Raw genomic sequence first — 19,616 nt, forward strand, 5'->3', positions numbered from 1 at the left:
ACGGCAATAAAAAAATAACTGGCCGCAGGGGGCACGAACCCATGTCTCTGCATTACACGTGCGATGCTCTTACCAAATGAGCTACCACGGCACCGTTCTGCCTTCCACTTTCTGGGGTATTTATGTTTACCTGCTAGAACTAAACCTGGGAGTGTTAGCCAGCGCCACACCTCATGGCCTTGACGGTGGATGTGGAACATCCTTTTTTGTCACAGGCTTCACGTGTACATGAACTTTTGTGTGGCGCTGGCTAACACTCCCAGGTTTGGTTCTAGTAGATAAGCATAAATACCTCAGAAAGTGGATGAGAAAACGGCGTCGCGATACCTCAAATGGTAAGAGCATCGAACGCGCAATGCGAAGACGTGGGTTCGTGCCCCACCTGCAGCCAGTTGTTTTTTCGTACACTTTAATTTCCATTAATTATTCATTTCTATATTTTAAATAATAGGTACATGTAGTTTCCCCTATGCTGTCCTTAGTGTCTTTGTTTGTTAGTTCCTTATGATATCACTAATAAAAATCGAGCCCTCAGTTTCCTTTCTTTTCGTTCATTGGCATCGTTGAAGATCATATATGTCAGGTCTTCAGGGCACAACATATACAAAAAAAAGTGATGACAGAAATTGTATGCATTAAAGTAACGATTCCTGAGGTGTTAACCATTTTTACCCATTTGAGCTGTACTTTAAGACATATTGACATATGGTGCAGCCAGCTTCGTATAACACTGCACTGTGCAGCTAGACGGGCAAGTCGGTTAAACGTACATTTGCATGGTGGAACAAAGGTTTGCTCGATGACCTTCTTTATAATCCCGGCTGCTTGCTACTAATAAATGCAGTACATGGCTGCACGAGCATGCGAACATAAAGGTTTTCTTTTTTTTCCAAATATTTTTGAAGTATGCGTCGTCCTGGAGTAGAAGCACGCACCTGTCCATGTGAAACTGCCAGTAGCCCTTGCGGGTGACGGGCACGTAGGTGATGTTTCCGGTGTAGTGTGCCTCGTCGATGCCACCGAAGAGCACTTCGCCGCCGTTGGGATCCGAGGCGTTGCGGTCCAGGTAGACGGAGAAAACAGGCTTGGCGGCCAGGCCCTGTGCCACCATGTTGTCGAAGACGGGCGGCACGCTCAGTACCGAGATCTGCGGGTAACCCAAGCCCAGGATGCCGTCGAACTTGGCCGCGATGAAAGCCAGACCGGACTCGCGGAGGATCTCGGCGAACGTCTGGCTTTGCACCGTCACGTCGCCCAAGCCGAACACATCCGTGCTCAGCTCGCCCTTGACGCTGCCACTGCCGTAGCGGATCTCGAACTCGGTGCCGTTCTTCACGTACGTCTTCGAGTTTGAGCTGCGGTACTTGTGGTGCAGCACTGCAAAGGCACGAGCACTACATGTCGGGACTAGTTTGCTCTACCGGTTCTATTGCGGATGCAGATGCTACAGAAGCGCGTGCTATAACAACGCCACTTTTCAGCGTTTCAGACGCTGTGATTCGGCATTCGTAGCATGCGCCGAGTGGGGTCACTTCACAACTGTCAGCTAGAGCAGGCAAGTTTGACAGCGAACGTTGTTGGGACATGCGCACCGGGTGCGCGGAAATTCGTTCGATGTACCTGGTATATCAATATATTTGCGTATAACGAATGTTTTATTCAGCGTGAACCATGTATTTGTTATAAGTGCGCATGCTCGTCGCAAATCAAAAGCTTTTATTTGAGTGGGGGCAAGATGACTGTTATTTTAACCCAAGTAAGTATAAGTGAGTAAGTGGACGCAGGGTCTGCATTATCGATCCCTCTTGGACTTCATTAGGTCAGCAAATCTTTTTTCATTCATTTAGTCATCCTTATTCAACCCCATCCTATACCCCTGTATGCCCTGAGGCATTTACCCTCGCATTAAAAAAAAGTGTTATTTTCATTTTATTTACAAAAGCTATTCACTGAATTCCATAATGTAAACCGACAAAGGCCGAATACCTTTACCTCCATAGCCCGGCATTACAGAAAATTAATGTTTCAAAGTACACTTGGGTATACTAACGCCTCGCCACGTTTTAGCGACGAGGGCCTGCCAATTTGGCAAGTTGCTTCACACGACCACGGTAGCGTATACATGGCGCTTGAAACCGACGTGAGGCCAAGCGCATACTTGATTGATAACAACCAGGGCAATTCCCGCCTCGCTCATACGTAGTCGCGTGTACGTGATGTCACAACAACATCAGTAATAAATTAAGCATTTTTAGCGCCCATCGAGTTTTATAGGGAATAGTTCGCTGTTTACGAGTGCTTTATAGTCGAATTTCACGGCACACATACCGTATATGTGCAAACATGCAGTCTTGGAATTTGGCCTCATAGCACACGAAATAGTGAGTGAAAGAAACACACATACACGATGGCAGCTTTCGCCTGACAACACTGAAGCTTGCAGTAAATCTGGTAGCAAAAAGTGGTGCACTTACTGCAGGCGATGTTGGTGAACGGGCACTTGCTCGAGGGCACCCATAGATTGGAGGATCCGGTGTCGAAAACGACTCTAAAAACTTGCGGCGGTGTGCCAAGGGTGATGTCCCCGTAGTACTGCGCCTGCATGCGTTGAATAAAAGCAGTGAATTGAGTCTCACGTACAAAAAATAAAGTATGTTGTATTCGCATGTGAGCAAAGAACAGATTTGAAGATGGTCAGAATCAATCTGCAATCATCCACTACGGGGTCTCTCGTAACGCACTGCGCAGTCCGGAGGCGTTGAACGCCGTGACTTAAAAGTTTCACCATAATCTGGCGAGTAGTTTTCTAGAAATGGAAGATCAAAGATTTTAAATATGCAATGACATTTGGAGAAAAACACCCAATCGTATGTTTCCCTGTTTACCACAAGGATGGGAAGGGTTCCAGGGAATTGCGCAAAATTTGTTTGTTTTAATTGCACCGTCGCTAAAACCTTTTTCTGAGGGTTTATTTTCCTATTGTTCGTCAGGTCTTTTCCTTCTTAAGAGGAGCAGAACTCTGTCAGGCCGTTCCTTATTAGAGTATAGATGACAGCGATCTCGCAGAATACACGTGGTCTGATGCCAAGTGCACTCAGACAAGCACTTCTTGATGCGCTTTGGCCATTGTCTACTTTGCATGTGCTTTTAGAATGTTGGGGAACAAGAATGTAGAGAAGCACTTGGGTGAAATTGGGCAAATATCTCCAACACAGCCACGTGAACGAAATACACTACAGCAGCCCGCAAACTATGAAAATTTGCTGTGAAAACGAAGACTTCATAAACCGAAAACATTTTGCATATCAAACTGCGTTATTCAATAAAACTAACGAATACACCGACCAAAAGTCTCTAAGACGACATGCATAAACAAACCAACCGCGTCATTTTAAGTGCCAGGATGCGTGACTTAGGCGCCAGTTCTGAATCGTTTAGAGTAGTTGCCAATGCTCGCCATTACACTTTTTTGTTCTTCAGATTGTGCAAATTTTTTTGGGTGCTAGAACCTACAAGATCTTTTTTTATAACTACTTTTCTTTTTTTCATTGCGCCGCTCGCATCATTTGTTTATCGCTGTATCTTGTCGCACTGTGAATCTGTCCTTGTCAGTATACTAACTATACTAAATTAAGCATTATTTAATCAAAGTTGGCGCATCGACACGACCTTTGTCTCTATAGCGCTGCGAAGGATTGATATAGCAGCAACAGGTGCTCTCGCTGCTATCTCTGTGCCATTGACATTGTCGACAATGTGACATTGACATGCCATTGTCGCTTGTGTCGAGACAGACACGGCAGAGAGGGAGTCGGAAACAAAGAACGGAGACAAACGCTGCGCGCTGATAATTTCAGCGATATTGATTCTGCTTAACAGCAGAACGCGCCTCGATCGTGCTTCTAAAGGTCGCTGTGGCCACTTTGCCGGAGCAGGCAGGAAATTTTGCGAAATGGTGAAGGACGTTTACGCAGTCAACAGAAGGCGTCGAGCATTAAATACAGACGAAGTCCGTCTACCATTCGTTCTTTTTTCGAGGGGGAGCGCGAGGGGGCTTCGGGCGCCGCCATGTTGGGCTGCCATAGAGCGCGAAAGTTTACAAGTACGTGCGCTCCCCAAATCACGCTCTCATAGTTAACATGCAACAAGCGAAGGAGTCGACCAGCCTAGCGATCTTAAAGGGGAGACGGCCATGAACCGAAAGTAAAATGGTCTGTAAAAGTAAACATGTATAAATGTGCATAATTTCGCACCTTTCAGCGCCAGGCGCCATGTTAAATGCATGAGGTAACATGACGCCTTGTACCCCAGCTGCATATTCCTGGCTTCTGCAAATTTTGTTCCGATTGATGCAAACTTTACGTGGGACATTACTTCAGGCCTAGAATTAGCATTATCTACCGGGCAAATTAACATCATTTGGGGCAAACAGGACCGCTTACCTATGAGAACGTGAAAATGCGCACCTTTTTAAGTGCTACCGTGTTTCGAGTGTACTTTCACAATGGTCGAGGCACGGACGACGCACGTATCATTAATCGCATTGACTATTTGAGATTTGTTTCGAACGAAGAACTTAATTGCTACACACGTGGTGCTTTTGAAACAACCAACATTTCAAATACTACAGCGGTTAGTTGAAAAAGACGGTGGACAAAGTCTCTCTTTCTCAAATAATATCTTTTTTTTCTAAAAAAACTGGAAGACAAAGCTTGAAGCTTCGAAATTCCAATTCATTAAAATAGTGCAGAGGCATTTAAGTCATCCTGGGAGCTAGCAGCTCAGAACGGAACGATGGTATCGCTAAAGATACACAACGCCCTTACTAAAAACAAGGACGTGCTTGTTCGAAGCTAACGACTAATAATTTCACATGTAAAACAACAACTTTCGGCACGTGCTCAATGACGAAACCGTGAGTGTGATGAAAAGGTTAAGCATTCGAGACTAATTGCGCAGCAAAATGCATCTCAACATGAAATTCCTTCACTCTGTCGTTGCGGCAATCAACGTGACTGCAGCGATGGCTGAAGGAAGAACACACTATCGCTGCAAATGGTGCCACTGTAATATCAAATAATGTTGCTATCGAGCGTATTCAGATTTAACCCGAAGAGAACACAGTGGAAGCATTAATAAATAGTACCAAACAATACCGATTGCCGAATGTCATGTCTAAGCGAAATTTGAGCGTGAATTATTGTTTCTGTCGAAAAAATCCAGCTCCTCTAGCGACGCAGCGCGCTTTGCGTAACTTCCCGTTGCTTATGTACAATGCGGCAGGGGTGAAATTTGGTTTATCTTTTCTTTAGTATTATGTTCGATCGTCCACAGCTGGGAATGTGAATAATTCGAAAGCTATTAGAAAATATTCGCATTTGCGAATAGGAACAATTAGATTAGAGGACAAAATAAAATACAACATTATTCGATTCGTAATTCGAAAGTTTCGAGTGTTCTCACACTCCTCCGTATTTGACATATCCCACCGTGCGATCAAGACATGTTAAACGACATGACTCGAAACAGATTATAACTTTAACACTCGCTCATCTACCACGTTCCGTAAAGAAGCGAGGTTTACTGTCAAATATAGCGTTTCTTTCGTATCGTACCTATAGCCGCACAATTCCTAGAACGCTTTAAAAAATGCGACATGTAAAACTGCCAGCATATTGTCTCCTTTTTATTTTTACAGAAATAAATGCCGAAATACAGGCAAGAATAGGAGGGAGTGGCATTTTTCCCCCCACATTTTTCACATTAGCTATACAAAATGTGTGTTAAGATATAGGAGGGAGTGGCAAGAGACATGGGGGAGGAGGGGGTGGGGATTGACACGCCGAGCAGCCGCACCGGGTACCTCGAAGTGACGCCACCTTTAGTGGCACGTTGTTGAAATGAACGACAGGAAAAAAGGAAGACGCTCAGATTGCATGCAATGTATTAATTGCAAAAAAAGAAGAAAACAAAAATATGAAAATTGGCAGGATACAGTTATTCCACGGGCTCAGATCATTTACCGCGACAGCAGCAGGTTCTCAAAGCGGGCACTGCTGTTGTTGTTGTGGCCTCAAAATTTGGCTCATACCCACAAGGAGGAATAACTACACAAAAGGAGGTAATAACAAGAAAGAAAGAAAGAAAGAAAGAAAGAAAGAAAGAAAGAAAGAAAGAAAGAAAGAAAGAACGGATGCTGTATCACATCGAGTGGCTTTGCGGGCACTGGAGTTGCCGTGGTGCGTTTTTCTTTTACATTTCCTCGAACACAATTTCTAAGTTTCATCACCATCCCATTAATTTATTTTACCACAAAAGCAAGCTTGATTTGTCGAGAGCAACGCACCGCTACTCCGCGGCGGCTGGTCGCGACAGCGCCATATCGCGAATCCCTCACGGCGCCACCGAGGAAATCCGATCCGACAGCCACAATCAGAAAGATCGGATTCGCAAACGCTGTGCGGCGCCTTCCTAGTGAAAGCAGTCATGTGTCACGTGCGAGGGTGCGCCGTCGCCTACACGAATTTTCTCTCGAGCAATGAACGTGTTGCCGCCCAGATAGTGAGCTGAGAGATTCCTCGCAAGCTAGTTGCTCCTGTATAAATAAAGATATCGGCGGCGCATCCATCCCTTGGAGACGTTAATGCGATTAGCAATCTTTCCTACGATTGGTGTGTAATTGGCGATGACATGTTTTACAGGTTATGAGGATAATTATGACGGTTATTGTATCCCCATGCTATCCGTGAATCACGAGATCATATGGCCAGATTAGCAGATACACGAAGTCGCAATCTCGTTGCCAAGCACAATGCCGAATAATACCATGAGTCAGTATATCTTGTTGCAATTACTGCGCCCCGGTTCAAACTCCGTAGCGACCCCCACTATTCCTACTATCCTGGCTGCAACTTCCCGCAGTACCCATCTCACGATGAATGCTGACGTTAGTGCGATTATCATTGAAGAAATTGAAGCGGGCTATACAGGAGTTAAGAATTTGGACATACAGTGCGGTATGGCCAAATTCATTACTCCTGTATAGCCCGCTTCAATTTTTTGTTACCGAGATCTTCATTTCTCCGTAACTCACCGCTCAATGCCCGCCTTGGTCCCGTTCTGTTCATTTCACTTCTTTCTCCACACTCGGATGCTTTTGATGTGGGCTTTTTCACTGCTCTGTAGCTGCCTTGTCGTATTTTCTATTGCCGACTTCTTCATTTATTACCTCTTGTTGCACTTGTATATCCGGGCACGTACCGAGTGTAAATACCCATTCTGGAGGATTTGCCAAGAATGTTAACATACCTAGTGTCACATGCCTAGTTGCACATACTCAATGGCACAAGTCGTCTATTCTCAAGCTGTCGATTTGGGCACATACTTAGTGGCACAAGTTGGCTTGACAGACGTTAGGTACGAACATACATAATACATGCAGCAAAATGGGTGACATCTCGATGGAATGCTAATCGCATTAATATATTTAAGGTCACATACTCCTTGTGTCACCTTGGCACATAAAATCTGGGGAATTGGTCAAGAATGGGCACATACCATTATCGCATACGCAGTGCCGAAGTTGACTGTTCGGGCACGCAAGCTGTGGCCCATGTTGTATGCTCGGCAATACTGCAGCAAGCAGATGCCTAGTGGCCGAAGCTATAGTAGGCAACTTGCGTCACTGGGCATTGTGAAAAAGGTTAGATACATGCCGCAAACTGAACGAAGTTCCCAAAGAACACTAATCGCATTAACATATAGATTAGCAGAGTGTCCTTGCTACGTACAGTACATCCTACTGTGCAAAATGGTGCAGCGATGCAGAAGGCGTGCTTCTCACAAAATTGTTGCTCGTATCTAAATGATCAAAACGTTAAAAGGCGATAAGTGCAGGCATGTATCCATCCACACATGCATCCGACCTGCGAGGCACATTTCAGCAATTTGGGATACACGACGAGTGAAGGCGCACGTACATCGAGGTAGTTCTTGAGGGGCTCCGGGAAGGGTCCTGCGACGCCGCCGCCCAGGGACCAAGCTCGAGTCACATTGAGTGGCGTTCCGACTTCGCGGAAGTGCTCCCGAGCGCTTTTCATCCGCTTTAGGGGAACCCTGCGGGAAGAATGACGGCATGGTCACGAACGAAACAAGCGAGCGAATCAAACGCCGTAAGTTAAAAGTCCGTGTTGATTACTTTGGCAGTTAATCTCACGTGAGCTTTTCACATATATATTCGACTTCGTTCTGAGAGTGAATGTTATGATACTGCACAAGATACCGAGAGAGTGTGTTGAGCACGTGCCGCGCTCAGCATTACCGCATTGCTGGAGTGAACAGGCCCTTACGAAAATAAAGAAATACTATTCTGCAGGCTTCGGGATATACAGTCACACACAACATACGTTCACGCCGGGTTCCTGCATGAAGAGCGTCTCCTAGCGCAGATATATTTGTTTTCTAAATGCGTTTTTCTTGCGTACTTTTGACGTATAGTCTAATTGGTCTGCACATTACGCAAAATAATAATTTAGTATTTTTGCTTCCGAGCGCCAGAACTTTCCAGGATGTGTCACCAAGAACAGAAATATAAGAGAGCGCTAACGGTTGACAGGGCGCATATTATTGGCGCCTTTATCTTTTGTTATTTTTCTGGGATGTCTAATTTGTTCCCGGCAGGTTGCATAAGAGCAGCCAAAGCGTGCATGCACCCGCTGCAGAAGTCGCAAGAAAATGTTGGGGGAGGGGATGAGACTCGATACGCAGAAGCTGCACCGCGGTTTTGTGAGTTCAGAGGGCGCCTCCTGATTTTCTGTACACTGTACCTATTAAACTTTAGGGTGAAACATTAAAGACTGCGCGTTCGCGAGAGAGCCTTCAATGAGTAACGAAGTATTCATTGTCCCAATTGCTATAACAACTGAAGTTAAAAGATTGAGAATGTTTTACAGAACGAAGTACCGAAGTGCAAATCAAAGACCGAAACATGCAAGGACCGAACTCACATAATGTTTCATGTGTATGTGCAGTTCGCCATTGGCCGGCCGCATTGGTTAATAATGTGCCCAATAAGACAACTAATGGCTGGCGTCTGCTGTTCACAATTGTTCTAGCGTTTACTTTTTTGTGTGGATATAAGCCCAGCAGAAGTGGTTTTGTGAACTACACGGGAATAATGCACTCGATCTTTAGCTTCTCACAACGCTTGGTTAAGACAGCGTTGACCTCGGTCCGATATATGTGGCGGCCGGTGCTGTGGATGGTGGACCAGCGCAGCTTTTTCCATCGGGCATCGTGCTGGGGAGATAACTGTGGCCCTTTTATTTTAATAAATTGAACACCGATCGTGCGACTTTCTTTTTACAGCGAAGCTGCATATGGCTAAGTTCTGGAAAATATTGCGTGCCCCTATCGAGCAGTGTAGATCGAGAATTTCTCCCCATACGTGGGCCGATCCCTAAGATAGTGCAATATTGGGCCGACTCGCGGTGGAGGTGAGCCAGGCTTTCAGCACTCCTCCAGAAGAGGGTTGTAGCGCCGAAAATGACAACACATAGCAAGCGAGACGGGATAGGCGCTTGCTATGTGTTGTCTTTTTCGGCGCTACAACCCTCTTCTGGAAACATGCACCAACTAGCCCCTGTTGTGCCATTACCACAAGCCCGGATCCCGAATCTGCAAGATGCAGAATCTATCCTGCGAGCGCCACAATTCTCCCTTCACAAGTCAAGATGCTGCGCCTTCGTGCGGGAGAGGCCTCGGCGAAGCAGCGTGTTTAAACGTGTTCGCGTGTGCCCGACAGCCCGGCGCCGCACCTCCCTTGCCTGGAGGTCACCGCGCGCGCGAACTTTGAACCGGGTGGCCAGCGCGGTCGCTGGTTGGACCCCTCGGACGACCGTCGTGTGCTGACTTTGTATTGGGCCGGTTGAGTGACAATGGGCCTCGGGGATTATAAAAGCAGTGACACGCCGCTCGAAAACAGGATCCGCCGACCCCACCTGGAGAGAGGGTCGCTCCCGACTGGGGTGAGATGTGTCACGCGTTTTCGCCGGACGCCGTCGTGCGAGAACAGTCGCGTTTGTGTGAGCTCTCGGCCCCAGTGCCGATCCGTTCATGTCCTGTATGATAACCTGTATATAATGTATAAAGTCCCTTTTGTTATTCTCATCGACGCCAGGCTCGGAGTCTTCGCTACCAACGCTCTGTCACGAAACGGGTGACGAGCGCTACGGGACCACAAAGCCGTTATCGTGGTGCAGCGGTACAAGTTCGTATCACTGGTGGCACCGGTTGGATGTCGTAACACTGGTGGCACCGGTTGAAGTTCGTAACACTGGATGGCAGCTACGGGATTGACCGGCATCAGCTACCTCGGCGCGGTGAGTGCCTGAAGTTTACCTCAAACACCAGACTTTCTCTGACACAGGTTATAGTAGCTTAGGGAAGGATTTGGTGTTGCATTGTGATAACCTTGTGTGTTTCAAGCCTAGTAAGAGTGTTTTGAAAACCAGGGGATGCTGAGGGGGTAAACAGGGCAGTGTGTGATATACTTGCATATGTCTTACTAGTAGTGTTATAGTAGCGTACGGCAGGTATATTCAAAAAGGGTAAACAGCAGGAGGACAGTGTGAACGATGGAGAAGTACAAGGTGAAGGAACTTCTCGAAATTTGTGAGGAGTTGGGCATTGAGTTGGGCTCAACCAAAAGAAAGAATGCGATCCTTGAGGTCATGAGGACTGGGGACGTAACGGCTGAGGAGGCCGCTGAGGCCTGGGCGGATATCAATGAACGACGGGAAAGGGAGGAAAGGAGAGAACAGGAACGTCGCGAAGAGGAGGAAAGGAGAGAACAGCAACAGGAGGAAAAGAGGGAGAAGGAACGTTGCATGGAGGAAAGGAGAGAGATTCGTGAGCACGAGCTTAAAATGAAAGAGTTGGAGACTCGAAATAGCTCGCCAGCGCCTAGTCTCACTTCTAACGTTCCAAGAATACGCGATCAACTTCCACCCTTTGTCGTCGGAGAGGATATGGCCAAATACCTCGTGAAATTTGAGCACGTGTGCGAACGGAATAGCATTGAGCGATCCCTCTGGGCACAGAATCTGTTAGCGTTGCTTCCTGGGGAGGCATCAGACGTAATAACTTGCTTATCGAAAGAGGCGTTTGAGAGCTACAGTGATGTGAAGGAAGCGCTACTGCGGAAGTACAAATTGTCGCCCGAAGCTTTCCGGCAGAGGTTCCGGTATGCAAAAAAGGGTAAAGAGTCGAATGTTGACTTCGCGTTTCGTCTAAAAGCCGACCTGGTGGAATGGCTGAAGGGCGAAGAGGTTTACGACGACCGCGACAAAATTGTCGAATGCATCGCGTTGGAGCAGTTCTACCGTTGCATTGATGAGGATGTCCGGCTGTGGCTGCAAGATAGGCTAAAGGAGGTTAAGCTAAACAAGGCAGCAGAGTTAGCGGAAGAGTATTACACACGCCGCAGCTTGCACAGCAAGGCAGTGCGCATAGAAAAAGCAGATAGAAGAGATGGGTTTTACGGGAAGCCCGACAAACGGAAGGAAATCACGCGTCGCGAGTTTCGGGACGACGAGTCCCTTCCCAAAGAAACTGTAAGGGATGGACAGAATGCATCTCAGAATGATGATGATGGTCCGAAACAGCGAAACGAAATGACGCGTTCTTTTGAAAAACGGAGACCGTTAACCTGCTACAATTGCAAAAAGCAAGGGCACATCGCTGCAAGCTGCCCAGAGAGAATTGCTTTTGCAACGATACAGGAAACTCACAAAAACGTACGTCTATTGGAGCCCTATGTGCAGGAAATTAAGGTAAACGGCAAGAAGTGCCGAGCACTGCGGGACTCTGCAGCAACTATGGACGTTGTTCACCCGTCTTTCGTCTCCTCGAGTGATTTTACGGGAGAGTGCGTTAGGATACGGCAAGTGGCCGAGAAGGAGAGTGTCTGTTTACCGATCGCAACGGTTATCATTGAAGGAGAGTTTGGAAAACTTAACACCGAAGCCGCTGTGTCAGCCGCCCTCCCGGAGCAATTTTCCTACCTCTTCTCAAATAGCTCGGAGCAGCTGCTGAGGGATAAGGGCAAATCATTCTTTGCCGACGTGGCATACATGGCCCCCACGCGATCCAAAGCGCGCCCGCTGTCGAGGGAACTTGACTTAGCGTCGGTGAGCGAAAGGCGGTGCGGCACACGGACCGATCACGGTAACTTGAGTGGCGAGCAGTCACGGGAGAGGCAGAGCTCGGAGGCTGGCCTAGGCGAGCGGGTCCTGGAGGTGAGTGGGAGTGACGCGTGCAGTGCTAGCCGCGATAGAGACGCGACGCCGCAATTAGGCGACGCGGGCTCCACGCTCGCTCCGGTTTCCGCCAGCCGGCAGGAGCAGGCTGCAGTTGAAAGAAAAAGTCTGATTCGCGAGCAACAGGAAGATTGTTCATTAGCCGATCTGAGGAAGAGCGTCAAACGGGGAGTGGAAAAAAAGGGGGTTTCATTTGGCAAGGAACCTGGCTTATTGTACCGCCGCTACACGGATAAGCAGGGTCGCAAATATAAGCAGCTTCAGATTCCGCGAAAATATCGCCGGGAAAAATGAATGACCTCATTTGCTTCCTCAGAAGTATGTTTTCGGTCCAAAGCGATTTCAAGGGGACCATTCTATTTGTAATTATTATTGCTGATTAATAATTGTTTCTATTTTGGTGTGTTGTTGATTTGAAAACTGATTGTTTGAGCCTTGTGTGCTAGATCGTACACCTGCCTCTTGTTGCAGCGGGGGCAAAAGGGGATAGCGATTAATTAGGTTGATTTGAATTATGGCTTTGTCTGGTGTTTGACGGGAGACAGAGGGCACTTGTTCGTGTTGGGTGTTGCCTTTTGCCGGTCGATTTTGCAAGCTGCAGAACGACCAAGCGGGACCAGTGGCGAGAAGCAAGGTCTTAGGAACGACCCGAGCGGAGCTGGTCAAGGTGCCTTGGCGACGACGTGGTGAGCAGAGCTCCTGTCCTGGCGAGTCGGACCTGGGCACGTGAGGTTACCTGGCGTCCCGACACTGGACGTGAACTTGGACGAGCCTGACGAACGTGCGCGCCTGGCATCCGAGCCACGTGGAGGCAGCTCGTCTTCCCGGCGCCTTATCTGAGGGCGGGGATGCTGTTGTGCCATTACCACAAGCCCGGATCCCGAATCTGCAAGATGCAGAATCTATCCTGCGAGCGCCACAATTCTCCCTTCACAAGTCAAGATGCTGCGCCTTCGTGCGGGAGAGGCCTCGGCGAAGCAGCGTGTTTAAACGTGTTCGCGTGTGCCCGACAGCCCGGCGCCGCACCTCCCTTGCCTGGAGGTCACCGCGCGCGCGAACTTTGAACCGGGTGGCCAGCGCGGTCGCTGGTTGGACCCCTCGGACGACCGTCGTGTGCTGACTTTGTATTGGGCCGGTTGAGTGACAATGGGCCTCGGGGATTATAAAAGCAGTGACACGCCGCTCGAAAACAGGATCCGCCGACCCCACCTGGAGAGAGGGTCGCTCCCGACTGGGGTGAGATGTGTCACGCGTTTTCGCCGGACGCCGTCGTGCGAGAACAGTCGCGTTTGTGTGAGCTCTCGGCCCCAGTGCCGATCCGTTCATGTCCTGTATGATAACCTGTATATAATGTATAAAGTCCCTTTTGTTATTCTCATCGACGCCAGGCTCGGAGTCTTCGCTACCAACGCTCTGTCACGAAACGGGTGACGAGCGCTACGGGACCACAAAGCCGTTATCGTGGTGCAGCGGTACAAGTTCGTATCACTGGTGGCACCGGTTGGATGTCGTAACACTGGTGGCACCGGTTGAAGTTCGTAACACCCCCCAACAAGTATTACTCAGTTATCTTTCAGCACTCCGCCAACTTGCAAAAATAAGTTTAATATCTTAGGTCCAAATACAACCCGTATCAGATATTAAGCTCATAACAACAGAGACTACACTTGGACCCACGCCAGCCATGTCTACGTTGGCACCGCCCTCTCTTTGTCGGCGTTGCAAGCGCTTGCCTATCCCCTTTCCTTCCGGTCTCCCGTGTTGGCGGTCCCATAAGCGTGCTGCCCGCCAGGACCGCGAGGCGGAAAGAAATGCGAACCGTCCATCTGGCCCCGATCCCGCAAACTTGGAACGTTTCACCGGAACAATGGTCAGGCTGCAGAGGGAGTTTATGGGGAACCAAGTTTGTGTGGCCTGTGTTGTGTGTGAGCGCTTGTGGTTTCCGAGTGACTTCCCAACCATTACTGCACTGCGGGACGTCGACCAACTTACGATCGCCTTGGCTACGGTAAAACAGTGTGTGCCCCCGGAGTGCAGCGAAGTGCGTGTCTGTTCTACATGCCGGGATTCGTTAGTAAAAGGTGTCGTGCCGCGTTTTGCAACGATACATGGGTATGCATACCTCCCGTGCCTCATCATCTTCCGAGGCTCAACATCGTGGTGGAGCGACTAGTCGCACCTTGCCTTCCATTTATGCGCATACGGCGTTTGACGCACGCAAATGGACAGTTCGCCATTAAGGGGCCCACATATACAGCTTCGCTGGTCTACCACATTCACAGAGTGGAATGGCACTGACTTTTTTTAATACAGTCTATAGCAATTTGACGGTTGTAGAATGTCTTTTTGTGTGATTACAGCGCAAGCTACGACCAAGAACAAGAATAGCGCCGCGGCCCAGAATCCTCTTTCGAGGAGAGGGATGTATCAGGCCAGCTTCCCTCACTGTTTTTGCTGTTGCTTAAGCTGCGGTCACTCCCGTCTGAGGAAGATGTTTTTTCATTCTTTTGCTTCAGCGAACAGGCAGCGATGGTATTGCGCGTAAGGTATTCTTCGGTATTATAAATAGAGAGAAAGGGTGTCGAGTTCGTCGCGGGAGTGATTGTTGTAGCATGGAACAGCCAACGAGGGAGAGAAGGCGAAATCTTGATTTTCACTGTTCCGAAACGGGCCGCTAGGCTGGTCGACGCTCGCGCGATAACCTTCAAATCGCGCTAGACTGTATGCGGGGACACGGTGGCATGTGCTCTTTCCCCTGGAAAGAGCACGATCTTGCGGACAACATTACGTAATGAGTCCGCGCGTCACGACATCACGTGCACCAGAAGTTATCCAGAGCTACGACATTATCGTCACAACTGAGATCACGTTCTTGCATCGATCTAGATAAAGCCGTAACGCCAACGGCATACCAGCACCAACATTGTACTACACATTAAAAAAAAAGTACGTGGAGGGTGTGTTCGGACACCCTTCGCCCATTTTCATCTGGATCGAATGACAAGCCTATATAGATAGATTAATCTCTCCACTTCCCACTAAAGCTGTAACCGCTCTCTCTGTGTCCCTGATAGTTCATTTTTAATATGACAATCCCTCTTAGCTTGATGACAGTATGTAAGCTACCAGGCACTCTACACTGTGAGGCATTTCGCGCACGTTTTTGTGCAGGGAAACCGAAGTTGTTTCTAGCGGTGTATTCCGCAGAGTAAGAAAATACGAGAAGAAATGCACACAACAAAAATAAATCAGGATTCCTCTAGCAAGAAGGCAGAGTGAGGGCGGCAATCATGCAGTCGTGCAGCGTCGGAGTAGAAATTGTACGCCGTTAAAGTATACCACACATTGGCCATGATTTTTGAAGGCTGTTTTTTTTTCTCCTAATTATTTCTTGCAGCTCGAAATAGAAGCGAAATCACGTTACGTCACAAGAAGCGCTACAGTGAGGTTACAAGGAATGAGACATACTGAGAAAAGCACGTCCGGAATATATCTATTCAATGTAATGCGTTTAAAAACGTTGCAGTTTCGCCCGAAAGGCGAAGCATTGATTGCGATAGCAAATTAGTGGACAGCTATACGAAGTAATGATAGTAGTTTTATCGGCCATATCAACTTGTAAACATTCGCTTGCTAACTGAATTAACGAGCATGGTGTCAGCGTTCACAGAAAATATGAAGACATCACACTCGCTGAGCATGGACACTCGCTGTCAAAGCGCTGAAGCGAGGAAACAGGGCAGCAGCAGCGAGCGAAGTGACCTTGCTGGCTATCGCTTCAACGCAAACAGAGCGCCGAGAACACAGAGCACGCACAACTACGAGCCACCGACGCACCTAGACTGTCCCCTACGCATATCGCTCCCAAGATAGGGCCGCGCGACCGCGTGCAGCCGCCGCATGCGCAGTTGCAGCCGGAGTAGAACGCCGGCCCCCCTCCCTTCTTTCACCCCGGTGTCTCGTGACGTTAGGTGCCTCGCGCGCGACGGAAGACAGCGCGCTTCCTTCCCGCTTTCGTTTCTTTCGCGCGGGCGAGATTGAGCAGCGATCGTCAGCTCACCTCGCACGCTCTCACTCGCACATACAGCGTAGGGAGCGTGGCGACTGTTAGCGCCCTTGCACTTTATACGGAACATCATGGCGATACCGACGCTGATGGCAGCAATGCGCTTGGAGTGTGTATATAATTGCTATTGTAGTAACAACTAAACGTGATGTATTTTTGAATTTGATATAATGTAATGGATGGGGGAAGCATTATGGACTTTGAAAATCGGATAAATGAACATATCAGCAGCTGTACGAGCAGTCACAACCGCGGTAGCAGACCACAAAGAACGGCCATCCGGAGCTCCACGAGAAGCAACTACAGAGAGGTGAAATACTTGACTTGACATGTACGCAGGTTGTACTGAAACCAGCCGTGGTAGTTAGATATCATAAGAAGACAACTAAGAAAGACACCAAGGACAACAAAGGGGAAATTGCTTGTAGTGATTAATTGAATTAAAGAAAGCACAAATTAATGGAATGGAAATGAAAGTGGATGAAAAAACAAGTGGCCGCAGGTGTAATACAAACCCACATCTTCGCATTACGCGTGCGATGCTCTTACCAAGTGAGCTACTGCGGCGCCGTTTTCCCATCCACTTTCTGGGGTATTTATTTTTTACTACTATAACTAATCCTGGGAGTGTTAGCCAGCACCACCACTCACAAACCCTGGCGGTGGATGTGGAGCATCCTTCTGCCACAGGCGTCACGAGTACGTGATCTTTTTGGGTGAAGGCAACATGTCAATAAAACCACATATGCTACCTGAGGGCATCAATGTTGCCGAATTCGAACCCTCGTTATGTATTGAATGAGAAGAAAGGGAACCGAGGGGCCCGATTTTTATTAATCATATCATAAGAAGCCAAAAAACAAAGACACCTGTTCTTCCTTTGTTAGATTCTAATGACATGATTAATAAAAATTGGGCCCCTCGGTTCCCTTTCTTCTCGTTAGGTAGTCAGATAGTCACATAAGATGCCCTGCTGCTGTCAAATATTGAATTTTAGGCCTCAACGGGCGCATTCCAATGGGGTTACAATCTCCTAACTCCCGTGTAAGGACATTTCGGTGAGTGTTAAGGTGGCCTAAGTGGTCACAGGTTAGGAGACGTCCACTCCGGCATCTCTCGTATCCGAAGCGCATATAATTGAAGACCATCATCTGAATGGAATGGAGAGTTGTTTGTTCCTAACCGCATCAATCGCGATACTGAGAACGCTCTGTGCTCGTGGCGCGTTCCAAGAGCTGCAACAATCAGCAGCCTATCGTGAAGCGCAAGGACGCCAAGTCCATGAGAGAATGGCTGGAAGCTCACCTGAGCATTGCCGATGCGACGCCGGCGAGCGCCACGAGCACGACGATTGCCGACAGCCTTGCTTCCATGTTGTCCAGGCGCAGTCTGGCCAGAGCGACGGGCCGGGTATGGCGACGAAGAACCCCTCGCCAGGCGGTTTCCGTTTGCTGAATTTTGATAAGCCTATCGGGCGCGCGATATTTATCGTGGCCTCTCTTGCTTATAGTTTCGTGCACGGGGACCCTCGTCTCCGCGGAGTTGCGGCCTGGCGGGGCGTCGCTCTATCACGCCACTCGAGGAGATATTGAGAGAACAGCGAAAACGAGTCGCTCACCGCAGCGTTTCGCTCTGTTCATTTGTTTTTCTTGGCGGGCTTCAGTGGCTGCATCTGCAATTCCCTCGCTCCCAGCCAGCACGGGCGACGGCGTCGAGTGGCCACGGAAGCCTCGTGCGTCCGCGGGGCACGCGGTTTCTCTCGGTTCCGTTCATTCCTTTTACTGGCTGGCTCGCGCGACAACAGCGCGTGTCCAAGAGGCACCCGCTTTAGAAGCTAAACACTCTGCTGTCAGCGTCTGAGCGAGCCATCATTGTCGATGTTTTCCCTCCAACATGAAGGCGAGTGTAGTGGCCATCTTTGTGGACATGCAAGCCGTGTACAGGCACAGAAATTTCAGCGCATACGGCCGCGCTTACCACATGCCACGCATATCAGGCGTATTTTCGGCGTCACTTGCCATTGGCGTGTCTATTGCGCACTTCGCGATGACAGCGCTCTGATCACAGCCGAAATGTGCTTCATGCGGTGAAAGATTCAAACGGATGCCACACTGTGCGTTTCTCGGCAGTAACAAAATGCTTCTCGCCCACCGTGGTTGCCCAGTAGCTATGGTGTTAGGCTGCTGAGCACAAGGTCGCGGGATCGAATCCCGGCCACGGCGGCCGCATTTCGATGGGGGCGAAATGCGAAAACGCCCGTGTACTTAGATTTAGGTGCACGTTAAAGAACCCCAGGTGGTCGAAATTTCCGGAGTCCTCCACTACGGCGTGCCTCATGATCAGAAAGTGGTTTTAGCACGCAAAACCACATAATTTAACTTTTTTTAACAAAATGCTTGTCGCGTGACGCCATAACGCGCTGCCATCGTTGGGTCGCTCTACGTGGAAGACGTTGGAGAAGCGCTCAATGGGCTGCTGTCTATTCAACAATTAGAGTATGAAACCTTAATACTTCGAGAGCTAAACAAGCAATTCAGTAGGTAACCTTTTAATGCGACCAGTTGAGAACGCGCACTAAGTGCAGCGTGGCTTCGAATGGGAGGCAGGAGGCTGGATACGTCGTGGAAACCGGAAACGATGGTGACGTGTACCACACAGTACTGACACATGCCCCCATAACATAGAGAAATAAATTCAACAAGAGGGGACACTCGGCAAAAGCTGGCAACAGGAAACACGTCACGCCTAGAGTCAACTCCATCCATTAGTTGACGACAGCATCAAAAAAAAAAGAATGTGAAATTAACTTACAGACAACGTTTTACTTGTTTTATTCTTTCCCTCTAAAACTAAAAAGTTTTGCGTGCAAATGAACTTATACTTCAAGACTTATTTTTCTTGCATCACCGAGCAACAAGCTAGCGGCACGACATGCGGCATTCATTAATGCATGCGGCATTCGCCAGACCACAGCCTGTGGCCAGACATGCCACCGACCCACCGAAGCGAGCGAGGCCGGCTGTGCATGTGAAGCTCGCCTACTCGGCGACCCGTCTCTTTTGGATGTAGCCCGTTTGTCGGACTCCCGGCGTTTTCTTGTTTTCAGTCTGCATTTCGGCACGGCACCGCTGCACTACTGGACTACAGCAAGGTGAGGAATTTTGTTTGACAGTCTGCAAAGCACTTCAAGCACAGTTAAGCTTACTGCACAAAACTGAACCTATATTGTGACG

The 19,616-nt window shown here is 48.6% G+C and overlaps 2 protein-coding genes across 4 annotated transcripts in view; one reads left to right on the top strand and one right to left on the bottom strand.

Moving 5' to 3' along the window:
* Positions 1-18,086, bottom strand: part of cathD (cathepsin D) — a 34,772-nt gene extending 16,686 nt beyond the window's left edge. The window contains exons 1-4 of the mRNA XM_065439617.1: positions 17,689-18,086; positions 7,980-8,115; positions 2,475-2,598; positions 936-1,377 (exon numbers count right to left, since the gene is read on the bottom strand). Coding sequence (XP_065295689.1) covers positions 936-1,377; positions 2,475-2,598; positions 7,980-8,115; positions 17,689-17,756 — 770 coding nt within the window. The 5' untranslated portion in view covers positions 17,757-18,086. The remainder of the gene's footprint in view (positions 1-935; positions 1,378-2,474; positions 2,599-7,979; positions 8,116-17,688) is intronic.
* Positions 1-19,616, top strand: part of LOC135907863 (alpha-(1,3)-fucosyltransferase C-like) — a 127,170-nt gene that overhangs the window by 25,078 nt on the left and 82,476 nt on the right. The window contains exon 3 of one of the 3 annotated variants that reach the window (XM_065439618.2): positions 19,490-19,534. The exons of the other annotated variants lie outside the window; for them this stretch is intronic. Within the exon in view, the coding sequence (XP_065295690.1) occupies positions 19,490-19,534 (45 nt within the window). The remainder of the gene's footprint in view (positions 1-19,489; positions 19,535-19,616) is intronic. 3 annotated transcript variants of the gene reach the window in all.

Source organism: Dermacentor albipictus, chromosome 1 (assembly GCF_038994185.2).
Source record: "Dermacentor albipictus isolate Rhodes 1998 colony chromosome 1, USDA_Dalb.pri_finalv2, whole genome shotgun sequence".
NCBI classification, from domain to species: Eukaryota; Metazoa; Arthropoda; class Arachnida; order Ixodida; family Ixodidae; genus Dermacentor; species Dermacentor albipictus.